Source organism: Blennius ocellaris, assembly GCF_963422515.1.
Source record: "Blennius ocellaris genome assembly, chromosome: 2".
Lineage (NCBI taxonomy): Eukaryota > Metazoa > Chordata > Actinopteri > Blenniiformes > Blenniidae > Blennius > Blennius ocellaris.
This window is the reverse complement of record NC_137651.1, coordinates 2661017-2684485: the sequence shown is the minus strand read 5'-3', so window position 1 is coordinate 2684485 and position 23469 is coordinate 2661017. Positions and strand designations below refer to the sequence as shown.

General features: G+C 42.8%; 1 protein-coding gene across 2 annotated transcripts in view; it reads left to right on the top strand.

Moving 5' to 3' along the window:
- Window positions 1-14496: 14496 nt before the first annotated feature.
- mark4b (MAP/microtubule affinity-regulating kinase 4b) overlaps window positions 14497-23469 on the top strand; it is a gene marked incomplete at its 3' end in the record, with an annotated part of 73934 nt that continues 64961 nt past the window's right edge. For both annotated transcript variants that reach the window (XM_080503464.1, XM_080503465.1), the window contains exon 1: window positions 14497-14782. In XM_080503464.1, coding sequence (XP_080359590.1) covers window positions 14735-14782 — 48 coding nt within the window. In that variant the 5' untranslated portion in view covers window positions 14497-14734. The remainder of the gene's footprint in view (window positions 14783-23469) is intronic.

Genomic DNA, 23469 nt, shown 5'->3' with positions numbered 1-23469 from the left:
GAGACGGCAGAGCGTGAAGCTGTGGAGGTTTTTCTCCTGGAGGCTGAAGGCAGACTGACACTGACGTTCTCCGTGTCGCTGGTGTGTCTGATGCACATCCTCATGTACTGCGAGTTTTCAACAAGAACTCAGAAAGTGGCAGAGTGGTTAACACTCGAGAAAACCACACGGAGCAGAAAAATCCCCACGGCACGCTCAGATTTCACTCCTTCTTCTTCTTTTGTTACGACTCACAACTGTCGACGCTTCATGTTGTGGACTATTGTTTATAACTATTGTTTATTACTGTTGTTTAATCCTATGTGGCCAGATAAAGATTCCTTAGTACAAATATTTAAATCTAACCAGTTTTCTCTCTCTCTCTCTCTCTCTCTCTCTCTCTCTCTCTATTATCTCTCTCTCTCTCTCTCTCTCTCTCTCTATTATCTATCTATCTCTCTCTCTATCTCTCTCTATCTATCTATCTATCTATCTATCTATCTATCTATCTATCTATCTATCTATCTATCTATCTCTCTATCTATCTATCTATCTATCTATCTATCTATCTATCTATCTATCTATCTATCTATCTATCTATCTATCTACTTACTTACTTACTTACCTATTTGTTTGTTTATTTATTTATGTGTGTGTTTATTTCACGCGCAAGTACATGTGCAGAAAAAAGCGCGAGCAGCGTCCAAGTCTGAGATGAGTTCTTTGTGTTTTCGGGTTTTCACCACCAGGCGGCGCTGTTAACTTTAAATGACCACAGGAACTGAAGCCACATGCGTTTCCTCAGTGTTTTCCTCTTGTTTCAAAAACGTAATCTTTCATCAATCCTTTGTGTTTCCTCGACTGAAACGTAATCTGCTTTTGTTTATGTGCATATGTAGCCTTCGTGTTTGTGGTTTGAAACTCGATTAGCCCAGAGGGAGAAAACTCAATAGGAAAGAACAGATCCGGAGGTCAAGGCTGCAGAAATTTAACCCAACGTAAAACATTTTCTCAGATATTTAATGATCAAATCCAGAGGTTTTTTTTCTGCTTCTCGCTGATGGAACCTTGTGTTGTTTTGGTTTGTTCGCTGTGTGCTTTCTCTTAAATCGCTGAGTCGGATGTCAGCGTGCACATTTATCAGCTGCAGGCCTCCCGGCACGGCTGGATGAACAACACAGGCCTGTACAGTAGGTCAGGCCGGCCGTAATCCCTCCAGATTACAGTTCAGGCCAGAAGTGTGGGGGATCGGCAGATACAGATGGCGTCCTGCCAGAGAGGGGTGTGTGTGTGTGTGTGTGTGTGTGTGTGTGTCCTGCAGAATCCCAGTAGAGGCTGAGGTGTGGATCAGCTTTCACTGTTTAAAGTTTCACATTCCCATCGATCAATACAATAATTCATCATGATCCCTGATGCAGAGTGAGAACAGAAGCTCATCAACTCCACGTCACGTCCGGCTTTTTAACTACATCCAGTTCAGTTCTCCTCATGTCTCGCGACTTCCTGCCTTTATCATGCACTCATTCTGATGAGAAATGTTCTCAATGGCTTGTTCAGGTGAGAAAATTCTCTTCTTCCTCAGGCAAATGTCACAATAATGGAAAATGATGCTCTATAATCTGATGTTAGTGGAGGAAGATGCTCTATAACCTGATGTTAGAGGAGGAAGATGCTCTATAATCTGATGTTAGTGGAGGAAGATGCTCTATAACCTGATGTTAGAGGAGGAAGATGCTCTATAATCTGATGTTCGAGGAGGAAGATGCTCTATAATCTATAATCTGATGTTAGAGGAAGAAGATGTTCTATAATCTGATGTTAGAGGAAGAAGATGTTCTATAATCTGATGTTAGAGGAGGAAGATGCTCTATAATCTGATGTTAGTGGAGGAAGATGCTCTATAACCTGATGTTAGTGGAGGAAGATGCTCTATAATCTGGTGTTAGAGGAGGAAGATGCTCTATAATCTGATGTTCGAGGAGGAAGATGCTCTATAATCTATAATCTGATGTTAGAGGAAGAAGATGCTCTATAATCTGATGTTAGAGGAGGAAGATGCTCTATAATCTGATGTTAGAGGAGGAAGATGCTCTATAATCTGATGTTAGAGGAGGGAGATGCTCTATAATCTGATGTTAGAGGAGGAAGATGCTCTATAATCTGGATGTTAGAGGAGGAAGATGCTCTATAATCTGGATGTTAGAGGAGGAAGATGCTCTGTAATCTGATGTTAGAGGAGGAAGATGCTCTATAATCTGGATGTTAGAGGAGGAAGACGCTCTATAATCTGGATGTTAGAGGAGGAAGATGCTCTGTAATCTGATGTTAGAGGAGGAAGATGCTCCATAATCTGGATGTTAGAGGAGGAAGACGCTCTATAATCTGGATGTTAGAGGAGGAAGATGCTCTGTAATCTGGATGTTTGTACTTCTTACAAGAGACAGACTTTTGCTGTAGCTCTTAATGATTGAGTCGATCAACTCAAATCCCAAAGCGAAATGAAAGCTAAACATTTGACGGTAAAACCAAGAACCATCCAGGTGTTTGTTTGACAGTTTGAACCTTCAACAGGTCTAAACAGCCTCGTGTTTTCTGTGTGAGGAATGTCGGCGATGGAAGCATCTCTGCTCTTCCACCCAGACGGAGGCCGTCGTCGCCGCCACCACCATTGCCGCCGCCGCCGCTCCCCACAAACACAGGAAGCGTCAGAGACGCTCCTCAACAGTCACTCAGACACTCTCTGTGTTCTGATGCCCTCTGGGTCATCATGAGCCAGGGTTCTGATCAATCTGCTGACGTGCTCACTGCACAGATCAATCACGAGCACACACGCACACACACCCTTTCCACAGGCCCATTAGATATATTGATGATTCCACGGCCAGTATTGTTTTGCTGTAATTGGTTTATGCACAGCTGACCGGGCGGTGATGCCGATGATGTGATGCCCTCTGTGACTCTGCGTTTGGGAACATCCTCTGCTGTCCTTTTGTTCTTTCCACAATTGATCCCGTCGATGTCTCGGTCTCTCTCTCTCTCACTGTGTGTTTCAGCTACCTGGAGGTCTCAGCAGTGAGCTGGTGTGGACGTAGGTGTGTGGAGGAAGCATGAGGCCTTGGGTTCGCTCCAACCGGTCCCGGTCCGTCCAGGTAAGACCCGTCGTTCTACTCTGTTATTAACATGACGGAGGGTTTCTACTCCCTGGACACTTTCTGAAAACTGTAAAAAAAAAAAAAGTAATATACATGGACTTCACCACACGCGACTAAATCTGTAGATAATATACAGAAGGACCCACGTTTTTTTTTTTTGTATTTCACACTTTTAACTATTACAGATAGTTAATACCAAATAAATGTAAAATGTCAATAAAAGATTTTCATAACTGTAAGCTAAATTATGCAATTAAATGTTTAATTTTAACTTTATTGATGAACACTGACTTATTCACTTTAATTTTGAGTCTGAATTTATTTCCTAATTAATTAAAACGAGCGTGACGACTTTATATTAAACCGTATGAAACCCATTTTAAACTTACGTGACCTGAAAGAGGAAGTCTTGGCTTTAAAGTGGATAAATGTTCCAAAGAAGAAGAAGAAGAACGGTTGTGATGTGGTCAAAGACATTTTCAAAATGGAAAAAAACAAAAAAACAAACTCCTGACTTGATCTTCCAGGATTCAGAAAGATAAATTCTTGCAGCTTTTTAAGAAATGCCTTGATTTTAAAAACCAACGTCTCTGGATTCAAGCTTTGTGTCGCTGCTGCGTCTCTAAACTCTGTTTTTAAAAAAAAAAAATTTTATTAGTATTTTATTGTGATTTTCCCAAATGTACAACAGACAATCCTTCACAATACAAGCACATTTCTCCCAAACTTAATGTCCTTTATAATATCCATACTTGTAATAAAAGGGAATACTCACAATAAACAAAGGAAAATAAACAGACAAGAAAAATATAAATAATACAAAAATACAAGAAAACATTTGTAGCTTAGAACCAGGGGTAAAAATTAAGAAATACTTTATATATATATATATATATATATATATATATATATATATATATATATATATATATATATATATATATATATATATATATCTACCCGGCCTCTGTAGAAAGGATTACCGTCCTCAGACATGCATCCCTCAGACAAAAATAGTCCACAAAAGCATTGATACATTACAGTAGATCCTACACAAAGTCAGGTCTATGTGGCTGAATATATAGTAGCCATCCTTTCCAGTTATCCTTGAATTTGTCAACTTCCAGTCTAAGAGACGCAGTCAATTTTTCCACATTATAAATGTTTAACATTACATCCATCCATTCATCAACAGTAGGCACCAGATCCTTGCGCCATCTCTTGGTTATTGCCTTTTTACCAGCCAACACCATAATCCTCAGTAATTTACCATCTTGTTTATTTTTCAAATTCAAAGTCTTTAATGATACAAAATACAAAATCTTAAAACTAGTTGGAATCTTAGTTCCAAAGACCTCCTCTATTATTTTTGCTATCTCTACCCAATATTGATTAATCAAGGGGCAACCCCAGAATATGTGGAAGTGATCTGCTTTAGCTTCCCCACCGGATCGCCAGCATTAGGTGTCCCCGTGTTTCCTCTGTGCCGGGGTCGCAAAGAACCTTATGGTATTCTTCCATCCATACTCCCTCCAAACCAATGAATTTGTAGTTTTCCACTGGTAATTGCTAAGCTCCTCCCATTCCTCTCCTGACAAATCTATGTTAGCTTCTCTCTCCCATTTTTCTTTTACATATTCTGTGTCATCTGCCTTCAGATCCTCTATTGCCTTATTGAGTCTGGCGATTGCTTTCCGCACTACCTTGGAACTACATGCATCCATTAAAACCTGTATGATGCCTGCCCATGGTGTACTCAGATTAGCTTTTTTAATTTCTTGTCCTAAATAATGCCTCAGCTGTAGATATCTGTGAAAGTCCTGATTCTTGAGGCCATGTTTATACTTTATGTCTTGAAAACTCATCACTGTCCCATGTTTGATAACTTCCCAATGCATTTTTGGACCATTCTCCCATAATTTAAACCTACTATCTAATTTGTTGGGAGCAAAATCCAAATCGTACACGATCCATCTGAGGAACCTACATTGACTTCCCAAACTATTTTTCCTCACAATATTCAACCATATTTTGAGTGATACCCCTAACCATGGATTTAGATATTCTTTCCAGTGGGACCTCAATTTCTCATAATTTATTATTGTTTGTACTGGGAGCCCCTCAAATAGTCGTTCCTCAATATCTTTCCACCTTGCGGAGTATCCTGGGTCACAGAGATATATCAATACCCTTTACTGTGCGGCTTGGAAATAGCTTTTTAAACATGGAAGGGCTTGACCGCCATCTCCCTTTGGCAATTGTAATGTTCTATACTTTTTTCTGGGTTTTGAACCTTGCCATATGTATCGAGATATTATTTTGTCCCATTCTTTAAATTCTTTCGTAGTCAACTCAACTGGGATGTTTTGAAATAGGTATAGTAGCCTGGGTAGTATGTACATTTTGACCACCCCTACTCTTGAAGATAAACTCAGGTATGGTATTAGGTTCCATTTGTCCAAACCGTTTTTTATCTCTGATATTTTGTGATCATAATTTGAGGATTTTAATTTTTCAAGTTCTTTTGGTAAAATGATACCCACATATTTTTATAGTGTCCCGTTCCCAATTCAAATTGTAATTTTGTACTACTTCTGGATTAGGCTCATAATTAAAAGCAATAACTTGTGTTTTTTTAACGTTTACTTTGTACCCTGATAGTTTTCCGAAGTCTTTAAGAGTCATCAGTGCAGGAAGAGAAGTCTTAGGATTTTCCAGGTATATCATAACATCATCTGCGAATAATGCTATTTTCTGTTCGTCACCCTCCATTGTAATCCCTTTGATACAGTTATTTTGTTTTATCCATTGGCTTAATGGTTCAAGAAAGATGGCAAATAAAAGTGGACTCACCGAACACCCTTGACGACACCCCCGTTCTAGTTTGATCTGATCAGACAGGCTTCCATTAATCTTGATTCTTGCTGTTGGATTTGTGTACAAGGTTTGGATAGCCCCAATACATTGTTCGTGAAAGTTAAACTTCTTCATTACCCTGAATAAAAATTCCCACCTCACAGAATCTAATGCCTTTTCCGCGTCTATCCCCATTATAACTGCTTCCAAGTTCTTATCTTTGATGTGTTTCATGACGTGCAATGTCCGATGGATATTATCATGTGTTTGTCTGTGCTTAATCCAGTTTGATCCAGACTAATAATTTCTGGCAATACATTTTCCAGGCGACGTGCTAGGATTGCAGTAAACAATCTATAATCTACATTGAGCACACTTATTGGCCTATAGTTTGAACACAATGATTTTTCCTTGCCCTCCTTTGCGATCAGAGATTATTGCCTCCCTCCACGAATCAGGAATTGCTCCACCTTTCATTATCCAGTTAAAAGTTTTATACAGCATTGGGGACAAGGTTTTCCTATCGGTTTTATACCATTCCGAGGTATATCCATCAGCTCCCGGGCTTTTATTGTTTTTTAGTTTGGAAATTGCTTTGCTAATTTCTTCTTCTGTAATTTCTGACACCAATAGCTTATTCTGTTCTTCTGTTACCTGAGGCAAGTTTAGACCTTCCAGAAAGTTATCTATTTTGGACTCATTTTGGGCGTCTACCTGAGAGTATAGTTGTCTATAGTAAGATTCAAAGCACTTATGCATTTCTTCTGTTTTGTAAACTATGGAGTTTGTTTGTGAATTTTTTGTTTTGTAAACGTGGCGCACTTCCTGCTGTCTTTTAAGCCTATATGCCAGTAATTTTGTGGATGCACTCCCAGCCTCCCAGTACCTTTTAGTGTAAATTAGTTTATTCTGGATTTCTTGTGACAAAATGTCATTAATTTCTGCCCTTTTCTTTTTAATTTCAGCAGTGATTTTACCATCTAATGTGTCTTTATGTTCCCTCTCCAATTTTTCCAAGTCAGTTTGTAAATTATTAAGTGTTGCCTGTTTCAATCTTTTTTTGTATACCGATCTTGCGATTAGTTTCCCCCTCATAACTGCTTTGCATGCGTCCCACAGTACCGACGGAGACACCTCCCCATTGTCATTGTGTTCCACATATTCGCAAATCTCCCTCTCAATTTCATCCTTCATTTGACCATTAAGTAAATTTGAGTTCAGTCTCCACAATGTTGTTTTCTTCTCTGTGCTCATAGTTAACTCCAAATACACCGGACAGTGATCTGACAAATCCATCACTCCGATGTTACAGTTTTTTACCTTATATCTATCCTTGGTATAAATTAGAAAATAGTCAATATGTGAATACACTGAATGTGGTGCTGAAAAGAAGGTGTAGTCTCTTTTAGATGGATTAAGTTCCCTCCATATGTCCAAAATTCCTAAATGCGTTATTGTTTTTTGAATTTTGTTGCCAACAACATTTTTATGCTGTACTTTTCCAGATGAATCCAGATATGAATTCGGCCTCTGATTCAGATCACCTCCCCCTATCAGCATCCCTTGTCCCTCTGTTGTCACCACAGTTAAGATTTGTTTAAAAAAAGTCCAATCTGACCCCGGGGGCGCATAAACATTCAGCAAGGAAACCATTTCGCCGTCTAATCTTCCTACCACCAAAATATATATCCCTATATCTTTGAAAAGCTTTAATTTTTCAAAATTAATTTTGTTTGATATCAGTATAGACACCCCTCTTCTATGACCAGATTTATATGATGATGAGTATTCCTGATTATAGCCGTATCTCTTTAACTTTTCATGTTCCCTATTTGTTAAATGTGTTTCCTGTAGGAAGATTACCCCAACACCTTCTTTCTTCATTTTGCTGAGGACCTTGCTCCTTTTAATTGGCTTACACAACCCATTAACATTATAGAAGGCTACTTTCATATGACCATTTTATATATAGTTTTTTTGACACAGCTCTCTCAACAAAAACACTTTTTACCCCATATGCTACAACAACTGAGAACCAAGGAACAATGGTTAACACAAGAACATAAAAAAGAAAAAAACCCAAAACAAACAAACAAGATTTCCAAACCTGAGGTCTCACAGTTTCCAACCTTTTTTGAGCCATTTCCCAGCTCAGAGGGAATGTCCCCAGCCAACTGGGGGCCCTCGTGACCTTTTTTGTTCCTGTTCATCTACAGTCTACAGTCTAATAGAAAACAAATTTCCCCAATTGAACTTAACTTGGAGATCAGAAAATAGAACACATCTATCTTGTGCTGGAACACTTGTGCTAAGGGTTGCCGTACGTATAGCCTCCCCTTAGTCCTCCTCCGTAGGTCTTCTAAAGGCCTGTAGTTTCTCCTTGTATCCTTTTGAGGAGGTTTGAGACTGGGCCTGGCTGCCCTCTCCTTTCTTTTTTCGCCACATCAGACGCAGGATCTTTTCCATTGGGTCCTCCGCTGGTTTGATGATGTTCACCCGAAACCCTCTGTCCACCATGTCTCTGGTAGCCTCTGCTGCTGTGGTGTAGAGATGCGTCTCTCTCTCGTCGTAAACGCGAAACTTTGCTGGGAATGGTGTTTGAAATCTGATTTTCTTCTCCCTTAATGCTCTTTTTGCTTCAGCATACTCCTTTCTCTTTTTCATCACCTCAGGGGCGTAATCATGATCCACGTAGACCCTCTGTCCATCACAGAGAAAGCCCTTTTTTTCCCATGCTTTCTTTATAATTTCTTCTTTACACTTGTAGCTTAAAAATTTAACTACAATTGATCTTGGAGGTGCATTGATGGGTGGGCGGGGGCCAAGCGCTCTGTGGGCTCTCTCCACACTCAGCACAAATGAGGTAGGTAGGGCCAGATTCTCTCTGAGTAAGTAGTAGGGTCAATATACTGATTGACCCCAAAAAATTGCAAAATTTTTATTTTTGGTGGTTTTGTGCTAGGTTGGGTCTAGTCTATAACATACTAAAAGTTGGACAAAATCGGAGTATGGGAAAGTGTCAAATTTTGAAGATTACTTTTTTCGGTTTACAAGTCATTGTCCATTTACATGTGAAGCACTAACTCGGTCAGTATTCATGATAAATCAATAAATCTTGGATTTTTAGCCAGGTTTTCAGGGTCAATCTTTCACATGAAAGATCACCAGTGATGCCAAATCACCCCTTATACCATATCAAGGGGTACTCCTACCCCCATTACCCTTGTTGCACCCACCCTGGTTCACTTACATCACAGTACTTTTTCAAAACTTTTCACACCTCATCCTTATCATCATCTATCACTGGATAATTTTTCATATTGTCACAATTTCCATCTTGGCAATGTCTACATGCACTGTAACATTCTAGTCCATGCCTCCTGCAGGTACACCTTAGGGTATTGCATCCTTCCGAACAGTTGCAATGAATTATCTTAATCAGTGCATCTGGAGCAGGGCTTTTGTCCGTCATCACTGGAACAAGTTTGTCCCCTTCCACCTTCCACCCCCACTCAGATGGCACCATTTCACCACTACATCCCATCCACTCCATAGCCTGGTAGTAAGTCCGCAAAGAATGAAATTTACAGGCAGAGGGCGTTGGTGGGAGTCGTTCTGGCGTGATGAACGTCTTAGCTCTCGCAACTTTCTTGCAGAGCATATTGTATCTAATAGAGGCCAGGGAGTCCTTCTGATCCGCATCGAACAAAGCTACCATTGCCTTACAACCATTGGTTTCCACAACATCCTGGCTTTGCTTTGGTAGACAGAATGCTTTTGAACAGTCTGTCATTGTCTTTTCTCTCTTGATGATTCATTGGAACTCCAACTTCTTTCCTATTCCGAATACCCTGGACACCGAATTGCATCCCGTAAAGGCATGCAGGAACAACAGATCACTACAAACTGCTTTGCCAAGCACCTGCTTGAGAACCTTGATATTGTAGATGTAGGATCTCGCCTTGTCAGAGCGGAAATAAAGTGCAGTACATTTGGAAACATATGCATGGAACAGCAAGAGAACAAGAAGATCCGTGTCTTCTGCCAAATAACTGCCACCTAGTGGAAGTGACTAATACATATAGTTCATCAATTTAACACTAGGGGATCCACTGGTACATAAACAACACAGCTATAGCAAGACATCTACACCAAGAGAATCGGACTTTGGGGGGTGGAGCTAGTGAATTGTTTATGAGGGCAGTTTTGGGAGGGGTAAAACGTGGTCTCTGGGTTTTTCAGTTGTTTTCTCAGGAATCCTATACCCTATAGAACAATTTCATTTATATACAGAGGTAAGGGACCCAATTAATTGAAGAAAGTACTAATTCACCACTGGTACCCATATAAAAATAATCACCCATATGCCTGTTTGTGAACCTGGGTTGGTGCAATAAGCGGTTTAGGGTTAGGGGTACCCCTGTGCGTGCAATAAGGTGTTTAGGGGTAGGGGTACCCCTAGATATGGTATAAGGGGTGATTTGGCATCACTGGTGATCTTTCATGTGAAAGATTGACCCTGAAAACCTGGCTAAAAATCCAAGATTTATTGATTTATCATGAAAACTGACCGAGTTAGTGCTTCACACATAAATGGAAAATGACTTGTAAACCGAAAAAAGTCATCTTCGAAATTTGACACTTTCCCATACTCCGATTTTGTCCAACTTTTAGTATGTTGTAGACTAGACCCAGCCTAACATAAAACCACCAAAAACAAAATTTTGCAATTTTTTTGTGGTAGGGGTACTCTGGCAGTATATTGACCCTACTAAAGGCTTCGACAAAAGCACCCACCGACTCTGCTCCATCCTCAGCCCCTTCTTTGACCCCGTGTAGTCTAATGTTATCTCTCCTGGCCCTCCCTTCTTGATCAACTTGCTTCTCTTCCAACTTTTTATGAAGCTTGATGAGTTCACATGTCGCTTCCTCCACGCTCAGGACGCGCTCCTCCGCCTCCTCAATCCGGCTCTCTGCTTCGTCAATCCTACCGTTAGCCGTTCTGAGGTCCTCTCGGGTGCCGTGGAGGCTGTCCACCGTCTCACGTCTAAACTCTCGTATCTCGTGCAGGACTGCTTCCAAGTCCGACATTTTCTGGTGTGTTTTGGTCGTTTCGGGTGCCTCCCCCTCCGCCTGCTCAGGCACCTCCGACTCACTCTCCGTCGGACACGTTGTTAGCTTAGCATGCTCCTCGTCGTCGTCATTTACCGCTCCGAGTTCAGCCTTCGCCGTCAACTTTCTGTGTCTCCCTTTTGACATGTTCACAGCCCCTGATACTGATGTAAACCATCTATTTTAACCTCCGGCTGTAGACTTAAGGGGCTTTTTCTGGATTTGCATCGGGGAGCTGTGCTACTAAGCTGCTGCCATGCACAACCCGGAACCGGAAGTCCTGTTTTTATTTTTCATTCACGACTTTGTGGAAACTTTGTTTAGAAAGTACTTCATTCTTTCACTTTCTTTTTCCTTGTAAAAGTGTCTTTGACTCAATATCGGAAAGCACCACACAAAAATAAATGTATTAATATGAAAAATGTAGTTCGATACAATGAACAAAGTACAAATGCTGTGTTCATTGCCACCTTGTCTTGTAGTATACTCAGACATACTGTGCTTAAGAGGCATCTTCTATTTTTATTTTTTGCAATTTTTGTATTTTCTTTACAGCGAGATACAAAAATACACCACGTGATGTCAACATGAAAACAAAATGCAAAGTCTGAAGTTAAACAAACCAACAAGCCAGACATCATCATCATCATCCTCACTCCTGGTCACTGCAGCGGGGCCCCATCAGGGGGACTCCTGACAGCTAGTCATTGGTGCACACGGTCGGGCAGAGGTGCATTGTGGATCGGTTGGTAGAGCGGTTGTGTCTCTGTCAGGGAGGTTGTAGGTTCGATACCCTTCCTGTCCACCTGTTTAACTGGCCTTGAGCAAGAAATTGAACCCTGTGTGTACTGCTCATGTTGTGTATAGGCACTATATGTCTAAGTGAAATCCATTTTGACGCGAATGCAGTGTTTTCTATCTGTTTTAACATAAGAACCCAGTATGAAGAGGATCTATGAATAAACCTTCAAAACAATAAGAATGATTAAAGTGCCTGAGTTACAGGAGTGTTTATGTGACGCTTAACAGACTCTCTTTCACCTCGCCGCGCTAAATTAACTGACCACAGACGGTCCACATTCACGTTAAATTCCTGCTTTAAGGGCACCGTGATGCTCCCGGGGTGATAATGACACTGGAACGGGGCCCCGCAGCTCCAGAGGCCTGTTCCTGTGAGACTGTGGGGCCTGTTGCACAGTTCAAACCAGCCTTTGACCTTCAACATGTTGCTCAGGAGCTTTAATCCACCTCTCTCTCTCTCTCTCTCTCTCACACACACACACACACACACACACACACACACACACACACACGTTCAGGCTCCTGAATCTTCTGACCTTTTGGGGAACAGATGAGGGATTTTGCTCCCTTATGGTCTTGTGATATAAATATTTTAAGTCTGCCTGATTGGCCCTCCACTCTCTCGCTGAGCACTCCTATCACTGCTATGTTTTATTCATTCATCGTTTTCTCAGATAAGCCCGGTAAACAGCTGAATTGAATTGCCTTGGTCGGGGTTGATAGAGCTGTGTGAGCGCGGCGCCGCCTCATCCAACTTTGATGGGGTTGATTCCGGCTGACTGCAGGTGGAGGCAGGTTAAACCTGACAGGTCAGCAGTCCACCACATGACAAACACTCACATTCACACCTAAAATGCACATTGTAGGACTATAAGGGGGGAAGCAGAGGAGCCATGGATGCACAGGGACAACATGGAATCTACCCACCAGGGATAACCTCGCAGTGATTCTTGGTGTTTTGTCGAAAAAAAATGGCCTGACCAGCGGCTTGCAACTTTTATGACCAAAAGAGCCATTTTCCACCAAAAATGGTATGGCTCCACGAAGCCTTCAGGATATGTAATTATGCACATTACATGCCACACTGTTATTAAAAAAATAGTCTTCTCCAGGATAATAATAATAATAATAATAATAATAATAATAATAATAATAAAGTCAGCGATAGATTTGAGGGAAAGAAAAAAAAATGGAAACTAGAAAAAAGAGGGAAAGGAAAAAAACGAAATCAAAACAAAAAAATAGATTAAATGAAAAGAAAAAGACAAAAAGAAGGAAAAAATGCTTGCATAGCTGGAGAAGCCATAATAGCTGTATAAAATAATTAAAGAGTTATAATCCATTTTAAAAAATCATTTAAAATGGGCACAACAGTTAAAAATGTAATAAAACATAATAGATTGTACCTGTGACACTTCATTCCTTCATCCTTATTTTTTTGTGAATGGCATTTTTTTTTCTCCTTTTGGATAATCTTTCGCCATTTCAAATAATTAACGTGTTTTGCGGCTACAGACAGATTTTATTTGGTGTAAAATCATGAAAACGTCTCTTGTGGTCACGAACGTTGCAGACCGCCGGTCTGGGCTGTTAAATATTTCAACCACTCGGGGGCGATAATGAAATCTTTAGAGAAGAGAATACGTGCTGTTGTTTTATGGAAAGTAATATCTAAAAAGAAGACTGCATTGAAATAGTCTACGTCTTTGAATGGGGTTTATGTCTGTGTGTTACACTTTACGAAATCGTGTTGCAAGTGGGGACAAATGTGGCTTTAATTGTGAAGTGGTCACTATAGTGGTGGGAATGCGGATTTTCATAGCGGCACCTGAAGGCACCACGAGGAGCAGCCTCTCCTCCTCCTCCTCTTCCTCCACCTCTTTCTCGTCACTGTGTTTCTCGGATGGTAGAGAGGAAGGGTGGGGGGGGATCCCGTTTTCTCTTCACATCCTGTATTTTCCAGGAGAAAACCGCCGGATCTCCGTGTGAAACGCGGCTTGATTCTCGCCTTCCTCCTTCTCGGAGCGTTTGTTTTGCCGCCCGGCGCGTCGCGTCCCGTCCAGCCGATCCGCCCGAGGGGCGCACAGGAGAGAGGGGGCAGGGGAAGCAGACTGGACCGGGGGACCGACTGCACATCCGCCACTTTCTCTTTAACACACCCGCACTTTACCATTGATTGATCACCGGAGGCCCGGTGCGTCTTCCTCCTCCGGTTCACGGTTCTGTTTAATTGAGCGCCGCGTTTTTTTTATTTTTATTTTTAACCCCCCCCCGCCTTGTTATTTATCACCTCGAAATCCACATTTGACGACCTTTTAAACAGTGAAGCAGGAACTCGAGGTCTGTTCGTGGTTCTCCAGCCCCGGCCGGCTGCCTCCATGCTGGTGTTCTCCCCGGTGTTCCAGCCCCGGACGATGCAGCTGAGCTCCAGCCGCCGCCGGTATCGTTTGTCCGCCGATCGCAGCCCGTTTCCACAGAAATGACAGGGTAGCGTCTGGGAGGGACTTTGGGGGTGGGGGGGTGGGGGGTGGGGGGGGATTGGCTGTTTTTGTTTTTTGTTTTTTACTCCATCACAGCAGACGGATATGAGGCGGCTGTAGCTCCAATGTGTTTTTTTTTTTCTCCGCTTTTTACGCACCGGTTTGAAGCTGGATCTCTGGTGATCTGTGCTGCCTTCAGCGGACTGTGACCATGAGGATTGTATGAGAAGAGAAGCAGTTTTTTTCTTCTTCTTCTTCTTTTTCTTCCCCCCCCCCTGCTGGGACTGATAACCAGGCTAACCTTGACAGAGCGACACGTTTGGACGCAGGAGCGCAGCGCACTCAGGGACCAGCATGTCTTTACGCACGGCGCTGCCGGGGAACGAGCGGAACCCGGACCACGTAAGTAGACGCGGCCAACGGTTTGTCACCTCCAGCGACGACGAGGGGAGGAGGTCATGATTAGATTGCATTGTTCCCTTTGAATAACACCGATCGCGAGACCCCCCCCCCCCCCCTCTCCACAAGCCTCGGGCCCTCAGATTAGTCCGACATGTGCACAGAGAGAGAGAGACGCAGACCAGACGCGCTTATCTCCACCCCTCTACACCTAGGACGGGTTGGTTGGGAAAGGACACGCATGAGAGCGATAGGAGACAAGAGGAGGAGCTTGAGATGAGGAGATGCTCATACCGGCATGGAAATATAAGAATGCAAGAAATGGGTCGCTTAAGAGAAAACCTTCCCTCCTCTCCAGCTGATCAATAATTCATGCATCTGATGAAAGGCCACCCAGCCCATACCTCCACCCCCCCCACCTCCTCCTCCTCTCACATCACCTTTCTCCCACCTACATCCTGTCTGTAAGGAAACTGACAGGCACATCAGTGGGCAGCGAAATCTGCTGTGTCAGGCTGGCCTGGTTCCTCCTGCTGGTGTGTGTTTACTGTCTGCTGCGGATGCTTGTAAAGAGTGTGACCCCCCCCCCCCCCCCCCCCCCCCCCGATGATGTGATGTCCCGGCTCTCGGCCTGTCCTCAGTGTTGCTGCTGTTCAGAATCTGCACCTTCCTCTCAAGGGCACCTCCCGACTCCCTCCATTCACTCACTCACTCCTGGATTTCAGGCTCCGAACAAAGAGCCGCTTCGCTCCTCGACCCTTCGCTCCTCGACCCTTCGCTCCTCGACCCTTCGCTCCTCGACCCTTCCCTCCCGTTTGTCTAAAGGTTGTTTAAAGGGTATGTCGCCGGTGGGTCCGCCCCGGGGAAGCACCGTGAGACTCTATCCCCACCAGTTGCAGACTTTATCCTGCAGTAACCTTCCTTTCTCCACCTTCCTTATTGGACTTTTTTTTTTCCCCACAGTGACTCTGCTTTTTTTTTTTTCGGTTTGATTTGGGAGGTGAAGAGCTGAGAAGCATGAGTAGTGGCAGAGCTGCAGTCTCTCTCCTGTTCACTGACTGACGCTTTAGCGGGGGGGGGGGGGATTTCAGTGACTTCCAGCTCAGTCTTTACAGGAAACTTCATCACTACAGTAGCGTGGATCCGCGGGAGTTGTGATAAACATGAGCAGCTCCATGACAACATTATCTTCTCTGATTCAGACTCTGTCCCGTGTCCAGGTCGTTAATCTCAGCAGTTCCGGTGCTGCTTCTCCTCTTCCTCATTTTATAGATGAGATTTTATTTTCCACCAAAAGAGAACATCCAGGTTAATCTCAACGTACAAACACATTGACATCATCTGCACAAGTGATTGTTATTCATAGCAAATCATGTTTTTACTCAACACGACATTGTGCAGATTATAGAGCATCTTCCCCTAACATCAGATTATAGAGCATCTTCCCCTAACATCAGATTATAGAGCGTCTTCCCCCCCTAACATCAGATTATAGAGCGTCTTCCCCCTCTAACATCAGATTATAGAGCGTCTTCCCCCTCCAACATCAGATTATAGAGCGTCTTCCTCCTCCAACATCAGATTATAGAGCGTCTTCCTCCTCCAATGTCAGATTATAGAGCGTCTTCCTCCTCTAACGTCAGATTATAGAGCGTCTTCCTCCTCTAACGTCAGATTATAGAGCGTCTTCCTCCTCCAACATCAGATTATAGAGCGTCTTCCCCTGACATCAGATTATAGAGCGTCTTCCCCCTCTAACGTCAGATTATAGAGCGTCTTCCCCCTCTAACGTCAGATTATAGAGCGTCTTCCTCCTCTAACGCCAGATTATAGAGCGTCTTCCTCCTCTAACGTCAGATTATAGAGCGCCTTCCCACTCTAACGTCAGATTATAGAGCGCCTTCCTACTCTAACATCAGATTATAGAGCATCTCCCCCTCTAACATCATATTATAGAGCATCTCCCCCTCTAACATCAGATTATAGAGCACCTTGCTCCTCTAACATCAGATTATAGAGCATATTGCTCCTCTGACATCAGATTGTAGAGCATATTGCTCCTCTGACATCAGATTGTAGAGCATCTCCCTCCTCTGACATCAGATTATAGAGCATCTTCCCCTCTAACATCAGATTATAGAGCATATTCCTCTTCTAACATCAGATTACAGATTATTATCCAGATTATAGAGCATCTTCCTCCTCTAACTGAATTTAATGAATCAGTCCTCAGACTGACCCACGCTGATAATTTTTTCCAGTCACTTTTGTACTTTTGTACCAGAAAGAATATCCGTCGCTAATTAAAGGAGCAAATTTAAAGTAACTCCCACCGAAACAACTTTTTCTTTTAGCATTCACATGCTAACAACTCGGCTAACGTGTCCCTGCAGTAAAAAAAAGTTATTTGTGTATCCAGTCGCTCGTGTTTTCATTACGCCCTATTTGCAGTCATTTGAGAAGTACTTTCTAAAGAAGCAACTTGTCGCTGTAATTAGTTACTAATTTGAACAAGTTGCACAACACTGAACATGACGTGTAGACAACAAGAAGAAACTCCCATTTTTTTTTTTTTTTTCAGTGAATCTTTACACAATTTAGCTTTGTATGTTTTGTGAACATCCTGTTCCCGGGCCACAGATCTAAACAGGAGCCGGTGGATCCTTCGCTTTAATAACCGCAGGAGCAATAAAAACCTTTTCCCCCAGAGCGTGGTGGAGCGGTAAACTAATAATAGCGCCTATTAAGTGTTCGATGTGGCTCCTCATTTGTCAGAAAATCTGCCCGTAGTCTTGAGTGCTGCCGCCGATGATGAAATTAGCTCTTTTACTGTGAGAAAAAAAAGATTACTGCTGTGGCCCGTTTTGGGTTTTTCAATCATGCAGTTTTCTCTGCGTAACGCAGAATTGGGAAAATGAACATTCGTCATTTCAAAAGAAAATGTCTTGGAAGCCTGGAATTGGCCACGGACCGCGATTGTTGGACTTGTGTGACTCTTGGTGGCGAGGTGGTGTGGGATTTCTATTAATTCAGCACGTTGGAGGGGCTCGGACACTATTTCCGTCCCCCTGGTCCCGACAAAAATAAAGCTGTTTGTGTGTGAGAGAGAGTCTGCAAGCAACTTTATTTATAAAAGCACTTTCAATTAACCACCGTGGCGCAAAGTGCAGAGATTAAAAATAGATATGTGAACGCGACATACAATACAAAGACAGCAAACACCAGTTGAAAATAAATAAATGATTAACATTGGTATTATAACTTTAAAAGTATTATATATATGTGTGTGTGTTTGTTCCCAAAATCGATAACATCTGAGGACGACGTCTCTTTTTCATCATGCAGTGGATGAAAGTTAAATATGTCCAGTGTGTATTCAGTATGGTTAAACTAAACTATTGGTTCATTTGCATTTGGGGGCGGGGCTTCACTAAAGCTCAATCCTATGCCACAAAAGTTACCAGATTGCTCCTCAGAAATAGCGTGAAGGTGCTCACTTTTCAAAACTCAATTTCTGTAAATTAGTGATTTGACGTCTCGGTGATTTTAAAGTCCTAGTGAAATGTAAAACACTACTTTGCAAAAAACGATAGTTGGGGTACTACTGAGATAAGGTTCCTCCGACTCTGCCCCACCACTGTTGTCGCATAACAAAGTTATTTGAATTTTGAATCTCCAGCCGAGGAAGTCGGGGGAATCCTTCTTCGTGAGCGTGACGTCAAGAGATATGCAGATTTCGATCTGTTGTGTTTACATTGGCTTGTTTCCCTCTTAAATATCCACGTTTTAACAGTGTTTTGAAGTTATAGTCGGCGTTTTATGAGCCTTGACGAAAGATTGAGCCTGGAAGAGATCGAGAGAGGAGAGAAGGAGCCGCTAGCTCACGCGGTTTGCGGCTTGCGGCTAGCGGGAGCCGCTAGCTCGGGCGGCTAGTAGACGATCAAGTAATACTTGGACTCATGTTCGGTGATTCCGCAGTGGGAAAAGCGCTTCGACATGATCCAGGAAGTCGTTCTGCCAAAAGTCAGGAGCCTCAAAGGTGAAAACTGTCGGCTGCTGAGGCGAGGAGACGAGGACGAATGGAGGACGAAGCGTCTTCTGCTTCCTCAAACATGTTCCAGACGGGGTCACCGATGGCAGAACGACTCATTCTGTGTCTTCTTCATCAATCACTGGGTTTGAAGTGATGATGATGATGAAATATGGTTAAATTCAGCCTCTTCGTGGTCAAAACTCTGATCCTCCATAATGTAAACACAACTTGGGCGTGTGCACAACCAGTGACATCACTCTATTATTGTCAGAAGCTCCGCCCAGCAGAGGAAATACCAACGTTTATCTATTTTCTCACAGATTGCCGTGTTTTAACATTTTACCCTTGAGGCCAGTTAGCATAAAAAATATCCCTAGAAGCGACAGCCAGAGTGTTTTGGAGGTTGAATTTTCATTTCACTAGGACTTTAAATACCAGAATAGGGTCTAGTTTTTTGCTGTAAAATTGAACATTTAAAAAAACAAAACAAAACTGAATGGTGTGTTTGGCCAGTGACAATAAGCGAGTGTGGTGCTTTCAACGCTCTGCTTTGTTAACTTCCCGCACGGCGCAAACTGTTGTGAACGAGCCGTTTATCGTCTGTCGACATCCTGTGGGATCTTTATCGCCATCGTCCGGGCCGGCGGTCTGTGGCGGCACTCGTGACGTCTTCGCCGGCGCTCCTTCCACATACGTCACAGTTTGCATGTTTGTACACTGTGTTCCCTCTGTCCTTCGACTCCCTCGTGTTCACCTCTGAACCCTGAGTCACACAAACCGCAACCAAACGCTGACGTCGCCTAGATCGCTGCCATGCGGCCTCTTGTGTGGGAATATTGTACATTTTGGTTTTAAGTCTATTTACAGGATTAGTTGACTTCAAAAGGAAAATCACCTTCACAAGAAACCCAGATTTCTCATGTAAAAACCCTCGATCAGCGGATAAAAATGTTCTCAAAACTCAAAATAGCCAGGAAGAGCATCTTCCTCCTCTAACATCCAGATTATAGAGCATCTTCCTCCACTAACATCAGATTATAGAGCATCTTCCTCCTCTAACACCAGATTATAGAGCATCTTCCTCCTCTAACACCAGATTATAGAGCATCTTCCTCCTCTAACACCAGATTATAGAGCATCTTCCTCCTCTAACACCCAGATTATAGAGCATCTTCCTCCTCTAACATTCAGATTATAGAGCATCTTCCTCCTCTAACATCAGATTATAGAGCCTCTTCCTCCTCTAACATCAGATTATAGAGCATCTTCCTCCTCTAACATCAGATTATAGAGCATCTTCCTCCTCTAACATCAGATTATAGAGCATATTCCTCCTCTAACATCAGATTATAGAGCATATTCCTCCTCTAACATCAGATTATAGAGCATATTCCTCCTCTACCTGATGTAACTTCCTCTTAAATTCCTTCAGTGTATCCAGTCATTAGACTGGCTAACAGATTTTTTTTAACATCTATTTACAGTAAAAAAAAAAAAAAAGATCATTATCAAATAAGCAACTTGTAACTACAATTTCAAATTCTGATCAATCCACTCAGAAACAACGGCCTTTATATGTTACCGTCACATTTTCTCTGGAACGACTGTAATTCGGCTGGAAAATGGTAATTATTAACCCTAATCAATGTTATTTTCAGTAACTTGCATAACACTGCCTACATCTATTAAGCACTGTCAATAATGAGCCGTGCCTCCTCTTCCTCCTCTTCCTCGCCGTCGAACCATGTAAACCAGTGATTACCAAACAGAATTACAGTGATATGTCGTCCTCCGTACCGACGCTGCCTCTGTTTCTCATTAGAGGAAATTGCACAGGAGCTGCAGGGTTTTCTTCTCCCTCTGCAGGACTGGTTCCTGTAAATGACCAGAGGATAAGTCGGCGTGGCCGTCAAGGTGCTTCCTCCGACGCGTACCGTAGGGTCGGAGTACGTACCCAACAGGAACGCTGAACCCTGGCAGTGCAGCGTTAACCCTTCGATTCACGCGTCAAAACGTGATCGTCAAGGAATCATTCTCGGAGCGGATTTGTTTGATTATACCCGATTATGCCGAGCAGATTTGCGTTGTTTTCAAGTCGAGCGTGGCTTTTAAGTGGATTTCTCAGGATTTACCGACAGGAAGTGTGATTTTAAAAGTTTCAAGCAAGCGGCAATTAGCAGCAATTGTGTGAGTTTCTACTTTTCGGCTTAGAATTTTCACTTATTGAAATATAATGCCATCAAAACAAAGTGGATTTAGAATATTAATGACCCTGGTGCCATGTGGGTTCATGAGGCTGGAGAATTACGATCGATGCACAACACTGGACAACGCTAAAGGAATCTGGGTTTTTACTTCCCGACTATCAATGGATTCACATTTACAACTGTGGACTAATTGACAAACCTTCTCTGTACGGTATTATATTTTTATTATTGTAATCTTAGATTAGCATTAAGGATATTCCTGGCCACTAATTTCTCCCTCAGTTAAATAGTAGTTTAAAAGGACACTTGATTAATCTAAATGGGAAAAATAGTGGGTATTTTAAACCATCCAAGGTAACATTATGTGTCTTGTGAACTTTTGTCTTGTGAACTTTTTAAATGCCTCCTTCAAGAATCAAATCACATTTTAAATGCTGCTGTAGGAGACATATTGCCCTGCGGAGTGAATTCAGACTCGCCATATTCCTCAGTTCTTTCCTTTCACCTTGCCAGGCCATATTTACTGTCCTCTCCAACCGGGCAGGACCACAGCGTCTCTCCAGCTTCCCACTTGTTGTTTTAAAGGGCCCGTATTTTGACTTTCTAATGGATTTCTAACAGTAACGTGTGTGTCCACAGCCTGTACGAAGCCTCAGAAGGGAAGAAAGTCTGTCATCTCCTTCACTTGCTCCACTTTTTAGCAAATGTGTGCTCATACAGGAGATTCAGAGAGTTCCCCTTCATGACATCATGCGGGGAAATAACCACTCCCTCTGGTAGTGGACACTCACTTTGACCCTCCCACTGTTAGATGAGCTCTGCCCTCTAAAATTACGAGCAACCACCATTTCTTTCTCTGAAAACAGACACGTCTCCTTAGCATTTAAAGGTACAGACACAGAAACTGTTCTCAGTAGAATCACTAGAGGGACTTTTAGACTGAAATTCAGGACCAAGGCTGGATTTTGGGGAAATTCACCTGATAAATCCATTTAATTTCGACAGGATTGAGTCGACATGGTAGAAACAAGTCTGGCAGTGAATACATTGGCTGCATGTTTTCATTGGGTTAGAAAACGGGCCCTTTAATGACTCTAAATCCAGTGGACGGCACCCTTGACTCGGTTCAAATCCAGGTTGAACGGTGCGATCCTGCGTGGGGTTTGCATGTTCTCTGTGCATGCTCAGGTTTTCCCTGGTTGTATCATGTGACCTTGTACCGGCATAAACCCAGAGAGGAGATCTGAGCACGCTCACACGTCCCAGTGGCGTTGCTGGCGACGGCTTTACAGTATTGTGCTACTTTGGGAAAAATAAAGTCTTACTGCCAGATGCCACAAATGTGAAAGCGGCCGCCACACACACACACACACACACACACACACAGACACACACACACACACACACACACACACACACCGCTGTGGGTCACAGACGGTCTCTCTCCTCCAGTCTGACATGATCTGGCTCCAGTATTCAAAGTGTAACTGGATTCCTCCATCTGGACAGTGCTGGACACCACACACACACACACACACACACACACATTTTCTGGAGCTCTGCCGCATTACTCAGCATATCATGCAGCATGGGGCTGTGATCATCAGGCCAGACCGGGTCGGGGTCAGATTTATTCTGTTTGGATCAACGGCAGCGGATTAAAGCGCTGAGTCACTTCTTGGCTGAACGTAGATCTTTCTCGCTGCCTCTGCACAGCCTTTGCTCCTTCTCAAAACCAGCGTGTGGCCAAACGCAGACCTCCTGAGAAGTCTGCGCAACCGAGAGAAGCGGTTCAAGTCGAGACGACGACTCCAAACTGTAAAACGTCCAGTACAGCCAAGCAGTATTAACCCATTTAGGACTATTGATTTTGATTTTATAAGTACAAGTGTCAGAGAAGTTCCTATTTGCGGGGACGTAGCAGAGTTTGCATTTATTCAGTGTCACAGGTGCAGTTCAGATGTATTTGAGCCATTATTATGCCATATTATACACCTTGGCGAGTTTAACTGTTTCCTCATTTTAACTCGGCATTTACAGTTTTAGCCGTACTACCACTTTTTTCTTATTTTGCTCCTTTTTCCCTTTTTTTTTTTCTCCATTCAATATTTTCCCCATTCTCTCCACCCCCCCAAAAAAACCTTAATATTTTCATTATTTGCTATTCCAGCTATTCTGGACATTTTACCGTATTTAGTTGTTTTTCGCCTCGAGATTAGACCTCGATTGAAAATCAGTGTGAAATCCACATTAAATGCAAATGTTTGTTTACTTTGCATCTTCTGAAAGCTTCAGGGAGCCGCTGCAGAGGAGCTGAAGAGCCGCAGGTTGTAGACCCCCATGGGACAGACGAGTACTAAATTTGATTTGAATCTACAAAAAAGTGACGTATTAAGTTGAGTTTACGTTTCATTTGCTGCTGGTGAGCGCTGAGCTGGTAAAAATCCCAC